We start from the raw sequence: 13,972 nt of genomic DNA, 5'->3' as shown, positions 1-13,972 counted from the left end.
GAGGTGAGTATCCGCCAGGCACAGGGACGGAATGGGCAGGAGAGGGGTGTTATCACCTACGGATCTGGTCAAAATGCAGATTCTAAAAAATCCTAACTAGAACGTTCAGAATAAAGATGGATAGTGTGTCTTTAAAACCAGAGAGACTGTAAAAATGGGCAATAAGCTAACAACGGGCCGGGGTGAGGAGGGGAACAACAAGGGAGACTATGACAAAGATTTTCAGTTTTAACAGAAAAGTTGAATAATAGAATGGACAATTAATGACCTTGGAAAATCAAGTCCAGGAAACCCAAAAGACGAGAAGACTTTTTTAGAAGAAATGAAGAGAAACAGGGAAGACAGATCCAGGAGGTCCAAAAACCATACCCTGAATCCTAACACAAACTCCAATAAATCTAAAGGAATTTAAATCATACAAAGTATGTTCTCTGACCATAACAGAATTAAGCTGAAAATTAATAACAAATAATTGAAAAATCTCCAAACGTTTAGAAATTCAATATCACTCTGCCAACTAATCTGTGGGTCAAAAGTAAAGTCTCAAAAGAAATTAGAAAATATTTTGAACAAACATGAAAACACATCAAATTTGTGAAACTGACGTTGTACTTAGATAATTACAGAATTAAGAGCTTATATGAGAAACACGTAGAAAAGATATTCCAGACTAATGCTAACAAATAGAAAGTAGGGGTGGTGAAATTAATATTAAATAGAATTCAAAGATAGGAAGAAGATGTTCTATTAAGTTAATAAAAACTTAAGTTAATAAAAACTTATGTGCCAGGCATTGTCCTAAGATATTTATATATTAGCTCACTTAATCCTTAACAATAATCATGACTTAGGTAATGTCATTATCCTTGTTTCGTGGATGGAGAAACTGAAAACAAGAAGTTAAAATAGCAGAAGTTAAATTAGCAGAAGTTTACATTTTAAACCCAGAGCTTATGCTCTTAATTGCTATACTCTCCTGAACAAAATATATGTTAACTTTTATACACCTAAACACCAGAGCCTCAAAAAAAAAAAACTATTAGAAATGCAGAGACTCAGTAATACACCTAAAACCTTAGTGAGTTGCTTTAATACACAGTGGGGAGAAGGTAGGTTGATAGTTGTTCTTACGGAAAATAATACAATAAATAAATAATAACACAAGCATAAACTCTGTTTCACCCACTAACAACTGCAAACCTACTTTTGCCCTGCCCTGTACACATGTTTTAGTAAGTTAAGTCATCAAGTGAAAAAAGCATAAGTATACGGAGGGTTAAAATTACATAATTAATGATACATATGATACATAGATAAATATATCAACTATTAGAACACAAAGAAAATCTCAAAAATTCCAAAAAGCAGAACATATAGAACTATTCTCTGAACAAAATAAATAATAAAATTGGAAATTTTGTGTGCCGTTCTTGGTTTTTGTGGTTAGAAATAATAAAAATTAAAGAATTTTAATAATTTTTTGTGTAGAATCCTAAATTTTATTATTTCTAACCACAAAAGTATAGAAAAAATTGGACTTCCGCCAAGATGGAGGCACAGGTGGTGACGCAGTGCTTCCTCACACAACCAAGTTTAGAGACAACTGAATATTAGCAACAGAAAACACAGCCAGAACATAGAAAATTGAACTTTTTGGAAGTCTGATAACAACAAATTCTTCAGCCTGACCGGTAAGAGGGGTGAAACCAGCAGCTGGCGGAGCACGGTTGCACAGGAAAACTCGGTCAGACGGACTCAGGCGCTCGGAATCCAGGCACAGGGTTGGACCTGGTGGGCAACTCAGCGAGTGACCACGGGAAACAGCCAGGGAGCAGGGCTGCGGGTTGACTGTGGTCTCGCATCCATGCGTGGATAGACAAGCGAGGGAGTGGGCCATTGGACGAGACCCAGCAGGCCCCAGTGGCGAGCGGCAGCAGAGGGCACCGCCATTTCCCCGCTCTGACCCCGCCTCCACATACAGCGTCATAACCCAGCGACCTAAGTAGCCCTGCCCTGGTGAACCACCTTAGGCTCTGCTCCTCACCCACCTGCAAGAAACAGCAGAGGGGGCCGCCATTTCCCCACTCTGACCACGCCCCCACATATAGCGTCACAACCCAGCGACCTGGGAGTCCAAGGCTCCCCTCCTCGTACTTAACAGGAGTGAACAGAACAAAATGGCTCAAGAAGATCTCAAAGCCCCAGAGCCTATAAATCTAAGCGATGAAGAAATAGCAAAACTCTCAGACGAACAGTTTAAAACACTGGTGATCAGGATCCTCACAGAACTGGTTGATTATAGCCACAAATTAGATATACATATGAAGGCTAAACTAATTGAAATGAATGGAATTACACAGGAGATCAATAGCGATGAAAAGGAAACTGGGTCTCAAATCAATGGAGTAGACCAGAAGAAAGCAAATAATGGCCAAACAGAAAAGAGTGAAGAAGCAAGAATTCAAAAAAATGAGGAGAGGCTTAGGAACCTCCAGGACATCTTTAAACACTCCAACATCTGAATTATAGGGGTACCAGAAGGGGGAAAGGCACAGCCACCAGTGGAAAACGCATTTGAACAAATAATAAAGGAGAATTTCCCCAATCTGGCAAAGGCAATAGACTTCCAGGAAATCCAGGAAGCTCAGAGAGTCCCAAAGAAGTTGGACCCAAGAAGAAACACACCAAGGCACATCATAATTACATTAGCCAAGATTAAAATGAAGGAGAGAATCCTAGAAGCAGCAAGAGATAAGGGGACAGTCACCTACAAAGGAGTCCCCATCAGACTGTCAGCAGATTTCTCAAAAGAGACCTTACAGGCAAGAAGGGGCTGGAAAGAAGTATTCCAAATCATGAAATCCAAAGACCTACAACCAAGATTACTCTATCCAGAAAAACTTTCATTTAGAATGGAAGGACAGATAAAGTGCTTCTCAGATAAGATCAAATTCAAGGAGTTCATCATCACCAAGCCCTTATTATATGAAATGTTAAAGGGACTTACCTAAGAAAGAGAAGTTAAAAAAAGATGAACAGTGAAAGGACAGCAAACTCACAGTTATTAACAACCACACCTAAAACAAAAGCAAACTAAAAGGACAGCTAGATCAGGAGTGGAAACATAGAAATGAAGATCTTAAGGAGGGTTAGCAACAGGGGAGTGGGAGAAGGAGAAGGAGAAGGGGAGAGAAGGTACAGAAAATAAGTAGCATAGATCGTAGATAGAAAATAGATGGGGGGGTGGTAAGAATAGTAGGGGAAATATAGAATGTAAAAAACTTGAGACATGTGATCCTGAACTAAAAGGGAGGATGGTGGGGGAGGGGTATGCAGGGTGGAAGGGAACAAAGGAGGGAAATAGAACAAATGTAATGGCATAATCAATAAAATAAAAATACATTTAATTAAAATAAATAAATAAATAAAATACTATCAATATAAATGCAGATGTTTAGCAAAAGAGCAGACACCCTGAACAAGAAAGGCACATCCCACAAATGTGAGGATGGTGAGAATTAGGAAAACCACTACTGTCATTTACAATGTTTATAGATTAAAAGAGGAAAACAGCAAGTTCTAAAAGAAAAAAATTGTGTGGTAAAGACACAAAATGAAAGAGACATATCAGGAAAAAATATAGCATTTCAGAAAAAGGACTAATTTCTTGTATATGTGTTCTTAGGTATCAACTTAAAAAATTAATAGGAAAAAATAAATGATGTGAAAAGTCTATTCTCAGAAAAGTAAATGCAAATGGCTCTCAAATACTTTTTTTTTAAGTGCTTGTGCCACTCATAACTAGAAAAATGCAAATTAAAAGTGCCAGGAGAGATTCTAGTTTCTAAATACCATTCTTCAATAAAATGCACCAGAGGGTCTTGGAGAATTGGCTAATTCTAGAGCCAGAATGGGGAGAATACAAAGTGAACCTGAAGCATAGGGTCAGGAAATAAGGAAATGGGGGGGAGTAAGTTAGCTAGACAGGGGCCCACCTAATGGCCAAAGGTGGAACAACAACCAATAAAAGGAAGCCCTATAGGAAGGAGTGCGTTATAACCCAAAGAATAAACTGTGCCTTACACAAGGAATGTGAAAGGAATAGAGCCACCCTCCTCTGTTCCTGGTGCCACCCTGTGTGACAGGTGCTGGGCTGGGGCTGGTCCCCCAGGGAGCCCACAGCCTGTGGGAGGACGGACAGTGGACCCGGGTGCCTAGTCACCTCAAGCAGGGGCACTCACCAGGGTGTCCCTGCCCTCTCCCTGGGCCCTCTCTGCCACTCCTGCCTGTCACCATATTTTCTTTTTGTATGCTGTCTGAGAATTGAGATATCAATTACATGAGATAAAATGCACCCACGTACAGTCTGAAGTGTTTTGACAAATGTATGTCCCCGTGGAACCACAGCTCCAGTCAAAATAAAGAATTCCCAGTACCCCAGAAAGTTCCCTCCTGCCCCACCCACCTCAGGTAACCACCGGTCTGATTTCTGTCACCGCAGCCCAGTTTCACCCATTCTAGCATGAAAATGGAATCATAGTACGTCGTACCCTTTGTGGCTGGCTCCTTTCTTTCAACATCGTATCTACAAAATGCACCCATGTTGTTCCATTTATCAGTGATGTATCCCTTTTTATTTCTGAGAAGCTTTCTCTCATGTGGATGTCCTACCATTAGTTCATCCTTTCCCCTGTTGAACCAGCAGGTGATTTCCACAGTAAGCTGTTAAAATTACAGCTGTGCCCACTCGTGTACAAGCCTTGGTATGAACATGCGCTTTCATTTCTCTTGGGTAAATCCCTACAAGTAAAATGACTGGGTCGTATGGCAGGCCTCTGTTTAACTTTTTCAAAAGTGGCTAAACTGTTTCCCCAAGTGGCTGTAACAATCTCCACCCCATCAGCTGTGAGCGAGATCTCCATCGGCTGGCTATACATCCTCACCAGCGCTTAAACAGTAGCATCCCTTTTTATTAGGCCATTGTAATGGGTGTAGAGTAGTACTTCATTGTGACCTTAATTTGCATGTCTAGCTGTCATGATGTTGAGCGTCTTTTTCATGTGCTTATCGGGGGCTCATACGTCTTTGTTGAATTGTTTGTTCAAATACTTGGCCCCTTTTAAAAATTCGGTTATTTTATTATTTGAGTTGCAGTTTTGAGCCACATTTTAATGAACAGATTAGAACAAGGTGGTCCCTCCGTTCCAACCCCCATCTGGCCTCCTCCCAGGGAATTTGGGGTAAATCCCAAACACCAGGGCCTGGGTCTCCACAATCTGCCTCCTCCTGCTGTCCCTTAGCTCAATCCTTTCTGACACACAGGCTGCCTGGTGGCCCTCTGAACCGGCCAGACATCCATCACCAGCAATCAACTTATTCAGAACTCTCTGGACACATTTAGTGTTCACCCACACCCCCAAAATAAGCTGGGGAGTCTCTGCATCTTGGGCTTCTAGCCCTGCTGTTGAATGAATGAGTGAATGAATGAATGAATGAATGCCTCTTACCTAGCTGGAAAGGCCGGCGAGGTCTTCCCTGAGGAGGTGATGCCGCATTATGAGCACAGAAGACTAAAGAGGGAGGAGAAAGCGCACTCCAAGCAGAGGGGGCAGACTGCTGATGCAAAGCTCCGCCGCAGAAGGAGCCTGGTTTGTGTAAGAAACTGTGAGAAGGCAGATGGGTGAGAGAGACAGAGGAGAGGGCAGCAAGGGGGTTATGTTTCGCCCTATACTAGGACCCTGACCAAGGTGGGAAACTCCCAGACCTTTTCGGGTGAGGAGACGGAGGCGACCGTGACTGAGGATCCCTTCGATGCCAAGTGAAGTAGAGCAGAGTTCTGCTTCCTCGGAACAGTGTGGGGAGGAGGGAGGAGTGGCCTGGGATCTAGTGGACGCCTTGGTAGTGGTGGGAAGTGGGCGGAGATGAAAGAAAGTTTAGCAGATGAAGACGGGCGGCTTTCGTGGCGAGGATGTGGAGAAAAAGGACAACCCCCAGGGCTCTGGCCTGGCTCTGGCCCTGGGGGAGGGGCGTCAGCGCCCCTCGCGGAGGCGCGAGAGTGTCACGGGCTGGCCTTGGACACACTGAAGCGACGCCCTGAAGACGTGCGTGCGCGCGGGCGGGGTTGTGCTGTGCCGTGTTGTGTGTAGGCTGTGAGGTGTGTGCCTGGGCACCCGCCCGGAATAAATGGGGGCGAAGCGAGGCGGAAAGGCCCAGGGAGAAAAAGAGCGGGGTGGGGAGCTGCCACAGTTTGGACGCCAGGGTCCGGGGTTCCAGTTCTGTGCCCGGGCACGGAGCTCGACGGAGTGTAAAGCAACCCTTCTGGGCAAGGACGGACGGGTGGCAGCTCCGACGGGGTGTTCGGGGGTGGCAAAGAGGAGGTCTCGAGCTTCCTGGATAGGGGTGCGAGGAGAATGTGAGGGGTGTGCGGAAGCCCCAGACCGGGGCAGCCGGGGTCCGAGGGGAGGAGGGGAGGCGAAGGAATGAGGGCGGAAGAGGGGGAGGTGGGAGCGGAGGAGGGGGCAGGAGGAGGGGAGGGGAGGGGCGGGGCGGGGGCGGGGCGGCGGGGGGGATGCGCCCCTGCGCCGAGCTCGCCTAGCTTTTCACTCCTTCCGCACAGTCTGGGTTTCCGCTTCCCTCCTGGGTGCGGGGCGTGAGGGAGCAAGACCGAGCTTTGTTCTTGTCGCCGTCATGTGGCCCCCCGACCCGGACCCCGACCCGGACCCCGAGCCCTCCGGCCGCTCCCAGTCTGGCGCGGCGGTCCCCGGGCTCCGAGCCCTCCTGCCCGCGCGCGCCTTTCTCTGCTCGCTCAAAGGCCGCCTCCTGCTGGCGGAGTCGGTGAGTGCAGCGCGGCCCCCTCCCGCGGGCCCCCTAGGCGGCGCCTCGGAACGCGCTCGGCCGACCCCTCTGGAGGCCCAGTCCAGTGGGCAAACTTGCCCACGGTTCGGACTGACTCGCTTAAGCTCAGCGCGCGGGTCAGAGGCAAGGCGGGGCCTGAACCGACTTCCCGGGTCTTCAACACGCTAGTGCAAAGCTGGGGGAAGCCTGGAGAGGGGTCCTGGGCTCCTGGAAATGCAGCCCGGCACTGTGTGACCTCGGGCGCCTCTGCCCTCTCTGGGCGCCTGGAGGAATCAACCCCTCCGCCCTTCACGACCCCCGGGTAGGGATGCCCTTGCCCGCTTTCCGGGGTGCAGGGAGGGCCAGCTGGGCCACGAGCTGCAGGGCGGAGGCCGGAGTGGAGTCCATCCAACTGGGGTGGGGACAGCAAAGAGTGGGGAGAGGAGCCCCCGGGATTGGGTGAGGCCAAGCAGCACTGTGGGGGGGACACAGGCCGAGGGACGGGGGCCGGAGCCCAGCGTCAGCGTGGTGACTTCATCCCCCTCCTCCCCTTCCTGGTCGGGATCCAGCCGCCCCGCCCCCACTGAGCTCTTCCTTCCCGCACCCCCCACCCTGGCCAGTCAGGCCTTTGTCCTCCGGACACTGCGAAAACTCCCGCACTGTCCGCTTGTCCGGTGGGGGCTCGTTCTGGGCCTGGGTGGAGGGAAGAGGAGGACACTATGCAGAGGGGACACGGGATGAGGGAGGGACATTTATTACTTAGATCCCCATTAACTTGACAGCCCCTGTCTTCATTCCCACTTTGCAGACAAGAAAGTTGAGGCCAGAGCACCCTAGGGGATTTGACAAGTGGATGAAATGAGAGCCAGGTGACAGCAAGGACTGAGAGGGGCGGGGGTCAGAGGAAGGAGGACTCTGCCTTGACCTCAGGGGGCAGTTGGTGTCTCTGTCACCTTTGCTGTGCCTGGGATCAGCCCAGAGGTGGGCAGCCTAGGACCTGCCCAACTCCCAAGTGAGGCGCCAGGACCCACCAACAGTCCTCACTTCCAGGGGTCGCCTCCCGGTTGGCCACCCCAGCCCCACCCAAGAGATTGATGGGAACTACTTTTGGGGAGAAGCCTTGAATACACCACCCACTGAGGGTACCGCAAACCCACCGCACTCAGGCCCCCCTCTTAGGTCAAGGGGTAGCTGGCCAGAGCACAGAGGAGGTCAGGGCATAGGTGGGTGTCAGGAATCTCAGTCTGGCAGGACCAGGAGCAGGAAGGAGGATGAGCACTGAAGTCACAAGGGGAGCTGCTCCAGGTCATGCCTGCCCCCAGGCCCAAGCAAATGGGGAGGCTGACTGGACAGCAAGGGGGAGGAACTGGCTACCAGGAGTCCAGGAATGAGGAAACAGGGATCAAGAGGGGGATCCCCAGGATCAGGCTTCGGGCGGGGGGGGGGGGGGGGGGGGGCAGGGAACAGGAAGGAGAGGGATGCAAAAACAGCCCACCACAGAGTAAGTGTCGCAGGAGCTGTGGACAGGCCGGGTCAGGGTCCCTGCCTTGCCTTCCTGGGGACCCTGGGGGGGGCCCTAGCAGGCTCTTAGCTGCCTCCGTGCCCTAGTTTCTATTCAAGTCTGACTCAGCTACCCTCATGGCTGCGTTCAGAACAGATGTGAGTGCCCTGGGGACTCCCTGAGATCTCTGTAGCTCGTTTGCCTAAAGCGGCCACAGTGCTTCCTGTGGGGCACATGGGTATCCCTTGAGGCCCCTGGGCCCCACTCCGGGCTCAGCCATGGACATGTACAGACCCAGACACAGTGCAGAAACCAGGGCAGATAAAAGCCCTGCCCTGTGGGTGTTGCCTGTGTGGGGTCAAGTCAGCCCTGGGTTCAAATCCTGGTGTCCTCTTAATAGCTGCATGACACTGAGCCATCACTTCACCTCTGAGAACCTCAGTCTTCTTATCTGTAAAGTGGGCTGGGAGCAGCTCCTGGCACATGGTTGTGAGGATTGCAGGAGATCCCCCAAGCCTCAGGGGCACCCTCGCAACACCCGGCGCTGTCACCTGGTCTGCTCTGCAGCACCCAGTCTGCAGGACTGCCTGGGGGCTCCCCAGGTCTGCCAGCATCAGTTCCAACACGTGCGTGGTGTACGGACGGGGCTGCAGAGAACATCTTCACTCTTGGAGGCCTCAGTGCAGCTCACCCACAGACCAGCAGGGCCCAAGGCATCCGTGTCAACACTGCTCTCCTGGAGGTTTATTTTATATTATTACTAAAAATTGCAAATGTATTCAAAAGCTGCAAGAGTTATGCTGGTAACACCCGGATACCCACCACCTAGATTGTACAGTTGTTACCACGTTGTTATACTTGCCTATCTCTCCATCAGCCTATCAATCCATCTTATTTCTCCACGAGTTAAGAGCAAATTGAAGATATCAGTACATTACATCTCTAAGCACTTCAGCATCCATATCCTTAATTAAACATAAGATTTATTGTCTTTCAGTGTAAAGTACAAATCTTGTGTGTTGGGAGTGATTTTGGGGGGATTTGGTTCCTGCTTAGTGGGCTGCCTCTGAGACTTCTTAGGTTTGATTAGCTCCTGTTGGGCATCCTCTGAATTGGGTGGGTTCTGCCACAGAGCCTGCTGGGGTCAGGGTGGGGGTGAGCAGCCCCAGAGGGTGGCCTCCTGGGGAGCAGGACACTGGCAGGCTGGGACCTCCTGACTGGGTCCTGGCAGGGCGCTGGCATGGGGTTCAGGATTCAGGGCCATGCCCAGAAACACCAAGGGCAACACGTGTATGAGCCCAGGCCTCACGAACAGATTCTAATGCTGGCAGCTTCGGGACTGAGCACAGGTCGCCTCCTGTACCGAAACCTCCTCTGCTCTTGACTGCAGGGAAGCTTAGAGGGGCACTGGACAGGGGCTCTGACTTTTCCCTCCCCACTCCAACCAGGGTCTCTCCTTCATCACCTTTGTCTGCTATGTGGCGTCGTCAGCATCTGCCTTCCTCACTGCGCCCCTGCTGGAGTTCCTGCTGGCCCTCTTCTTCCTCTTTGCTGACGCCATGCAGTTGAATGACAAGTGGCAGGGCTTATGCTGGCCCATGATGGTGAGGGCTGGGGCCCCAAGGGGAAGTAGCTAGCTGGCCATCAGAGTTGTGCGTTTGGGCCCTGCCCTTTCTTCAGTGCGAGGGAGGGGCTGTTTGCTGTTGGTTGGAGCCAGGCAAGATGGCCTGGCTTCAGATAGTCTGGGCCCTACTATTCAGGAAGCCATGTGACCAGATCAGGACCTTGGGGTCCCTCTGTGAGGCAGGGAACCTCAGGCTGCATTCTTGCCCTTGGCCACCAGGCGGCACTGGTGCTCCCAGCTGAGCCTGCAAGAATGAGCCCGCAGAAATTCAAGCCACTTCCAAATGGGTGGGGCAGGGTAACTGAGCATTTGCGGGACTTACCCAGATCCTAGCCCTCTGGCAACTCGTTTTATCACCTGGGAGGGCCCAGAGCCCTGTCTCACACTTTGCTACATGGAATGGGTCGGAGAAAAGGGACAGCAAGTCTGTACTTGAACACTGGTCATATCCAGCATTTTTCCTGATGGGCTGTAGCCACTGTATCCCCATTTTAGGGTCAAGTAAACAGACACCATAATACTTAAGTGGATCTGCAGCAAGTATGTGGCAAAGTGAGGCCCAGGGCCAGATCCCTACAGGCCATGCTGCAGCCTGGTCCGTACGTTGTCCCCCGGGCAGAGGATGGCAGCCTCGGCTGCTGGTAGTCTGTAAGAGGCACTGGAGCAGGAGCAGGAGGACAGGGTGGGAGCCCTGCAGATGCTGGACCCAGGAGCCAGGCATGTATCCTGGCTGCCGGACCCACCCTCCTCTGGAAACAGTGGGATTCCAGCCATTTTCTACCCTCTGGTAGGCTTCTGAGCCTGTCCCCTGCTGTATCCCCACCCCAGGGAGTTCAGGGCAGTGTGACCAGGTCTCTCTCCCCAGGACTTCCTGCGCTGTGTCACAGCAGCCCTCATCTACTTTGCCATCTCCATCACAGCTGTCGCCAAATACTCAGATGGGGCTTCCAAAGCAGCCGGGGTGAGTAGCTGCCTTTCCCCTGGGAAGGGGGTGACCAGTGATGCCCCCTCAAGCTCATCCCACCCTTCCTAAAGCCCCCTATGCCCCTTGAGACACTTGCTTAGTATCTGGGGCATATTTTTGTCCCTGCTTAGGCCCCCTAAAATCTCTTATTGGAGATCTACTCTGCATGAGCTTTGAAAGGCTGTTTGCCAGCCAAGTTAATAGCTCCTTTTCCCATTGGTCATTAATGGGAGGGGCCTGTGCCTGCCAATCCAAGATGCTTATTCAAGCCAATGAAACCAGGTGGTGGGGCTGAGGTGGCTGCTCCTGGACCAGGGACTCCCAGCCCCTAATGACCCATCTCGTCCACCCTGTCCTGTGACCCACAGGTGTTTGGCTTCTTTGCCACCATTGTGTTTGCAATTGACTTCTACCTGATCTTTAATGATGTGGCCAAATTCCTCAAACAAGGAGGCTCTGCAGACGAGACCACAGCCAACAAGGCGGAAGGTGAGTGGCCACCCTGAGGGTTTCCACCCAGAACAATCAGGGCAGGGGCCCTGCTCTCCCCTGAGAACACCCTTGACTGGTTTGAGGCTGGAACAGGAGCCTTTATTCTTTCCCCACGAACAGGAAGTGTTTTCACAGCCTGGTTCTCATATCCCTTCACGCAGCACTAATCATAGAGCCGGTCCCCACTGGGCTCCCCAGGGCCTCAGCCTTTCCAGGAAGGCCCAGCTGAGGGCACGCCCAGCACCTCCATCTTGGTGAAATGGTCCCTGACACGCACCCAGGCAGGCAGCCAGCCAAGTTCCTTCACCTGCTGCCAGCCACTGGCCCCTGCAGCCTGGCCTGCCTGTGGCTTAAAGGCCCACAGCACCCAGGCAAGTTCAGGCTTGTTCTGCTTTGCACATCCAAGGGGAGTTATGACACACATTCTGGTCCCTGCAGCCATCCTTTAGCTCAGAATGGTGGTTGTGCCATTAACTAAGTTAAAAAAGAAAAAGAAAAAAGGCTCCAAGTTGGATGCTGGTTTTCCATCTGTGACAGACAACACAGCCACACCATACTTCTGATCACAATATAGAATAAGGATGGGGCCAGGAGGGCTAAAAGTATAAAACCGCCAAAAAGAAAGGTTTCTTGATTTTCTAGTATATTGAGTTTCTTGAAGGGAAATAGTTTTCCCTCATTTTCCTGCTGGGTTGTGGGGTGGGCTTGGGGTATAGCTGTACCACCCTAGCACCCCAAGTGAGAACTTAGGGAGACTGGGGCACATGGAGCCCCAGAGGAGAGGGCATTGGGCCCCCCCCCACCAAGCAGACCCACCAAGAGCAGGAGGAGCTTGAGCTGGGAGCTCCCCAGAGATGGCTCCTGGGTGCCACCAGCCAGGAATCTCCTGCCAGGCCCCTCTTTACTTCCCTTCCAGAAGAGAATTCTGACTCTGACTCCGACTGAAGGGCTGCCCTGCCCGGGCAACCTGAGCCACGTGCGCCCTCACTCCTGCACTTCGGACCGGCTGGCCGGAGCATGGCCTGGGGACCGGGTGTGTTTCGAGGGAGGCCGTGACTTCTTGGGCAGCGGCAGGAGTTGCTGATGGAGCGGGCCTCCTCGCAGCTTTCAGGTGCCGCCTCTGAGCCCAGCACACAGGAGGCGGCCCTTGGCTTAGCGTATCTAACCACTCCGCACAGGAGGCCGTCGTGAATAGTCAGCCACTCCTCATCTCTGTTCCACAGACATAAGCCCTTTAACCTCTGCCAAAATAAGCACAAAGGGACAAAGCAGACAGAGCCTTGTTACCCCATCACAGGAATATCCCACGCCGAGGGGGTGGGTGGGAGTAATGGGACGAGGCACAAGTAAGACAGAAACCACCCAGGGGCCAACCACCAACCCGCCTGGCCCCAGTGACTTGTCCCCATTTGGTGCCCCTGCTCGTTCCAGGCACTTTGTCAAAAATGATCCTTCCAAGATGCTTTGGTTCAAGGAGCAGTACTTCCCTCGTCATTCTTTAAACAGGGAGAAAATTGCCCTTTGCCCTTAACTGACACCTCACAGCCTCAGAAACCAGGTCTTCTTCGGTGGCCTGACTATTCTGGGTCTAAGACTATTTTAAAGAAAAGCTGGCAAAGCAGCTTACCAGGTCCCAAAGATGAAACAGCAGGGACAACATCCTGGGTGGCTGGGCAGGCCCAGCCATGGCTTCTCTTTCCCTGGGGACCCGCCAGCAGGAGACAGGTTCCTGGACCCCCAGGACAATGTCCTAGACACCAGAGCGTGTCTCCTGACCACCTCCCAAGAGGTGGAACGTGCCTTCTGTGTTCGCCTAAGGACCTATATGCTGTGTATATATCTCCAGTGGGACTTTGTAACCTTTTCTGTATATTTTTTACACAAAAGCATCTTCTTAAATAGCATTTCCCGTGACCCAAGAGGCCTTGTGAAATGAGCCAGAGTTCTGGACCCATTTGGGGACGTTTGTAACTTTTGTTCTTCCCTTGCATGTGAATCTCCTATTCCTGAAAAAAGTCAAAATGAATTAAACCAGACTGACTACCTGCTTGGAGTGTGTTTGGAAAAAACCTTGGGGAGAGGAGGGTGTAAGGGGACAACATGGTAACAGAAGAGAATACAATGAAGATCAGGTCAGAAAAAGAAAACCCACTTGCACTGCCCAGGGCAGCATGGCCCCATCCAGGTGGGAACCCTGCCGGCTGCAGGCTTCCGCACCAACACACACACACTTGCCCCCCACCCCAGGTACCCCACTGAGCGCCTCGCACCTGTGCTCCTATTTACTCCTCACACAGTCCTGCTTTACAGTTTGGGATCTCACCCAGGTCACCACAGCCCCTCGAAGGAGGCCCAGGGCCTCTCACGTGTTGGGTAACACCCCATAGCTCTGCTCAGGCAGCCAGAGCCTGGCGCCCTCGTGGTTGGACGAGAGACCTCAGAAGTGGAGCCCGGGAGGAGCTTAGGGCAGCATTTCGGCCCAGGCCGGTGGGAAGAGGCAAGGCATTCTGCCCCAAATTGCACACAGGTTCTGAAAGTGCATAGAAAATTGACTATG

At 51.4% G+C, this 13,972-nt stretch overlaps 1 protein-coding gene across 1 annotated transcript; it reads left to right on the top strand.

The window, feature by feature from the left end:
• Positions 1-6,616: 6,616 nt before the first annotated feature.
• CMTM3 (CKLF like MARVEL transmembrane domain containing 3) lies at positions 6,617-13,460 on the top strand. Its single transcript, XM_037162545.2, has 5 exons — positions 6,617-6,834; positions 9,784-9,939; positions 10,825-10,920; positions 11,292-11,412; positions 12,332-13,460. The coding sequence occupies exons 1-5, from the start codon at positions 6,688-6,690 to the stop codon at positions 12,358-12,360; spliced, it is 549 nt and encodes a 182-aa protein (XP_037018440.2). The 5' UTR covers positions 6,617-6,687; the 3' UTR covers positions 12,361-13,460.
• Positions 13,461-13,972: the final 512 nt, after the last annotated feature.

The sequence above is a fragment of the Artibeus jamaicensis genome, unplaced genomic scaffold (genome assembly GCF_021234435.1).
Source record: "Artibeus jamaicensis isolate MK-2021 breed Jamaican fruit bat unplaced genomic scaffold, CSHL_Jam_final contig_464, whole genome shotgun sequence".
Lineage (NCBI taxonomy): Eukaryota > Metazoa > Chordata > Mammalia > Chiroptera > Phyllostomidae > Artibeus > Artibeus jamaicensis.
This window is presented reverse-complemented; position numbering and strand designations above follow the sequence as displayed.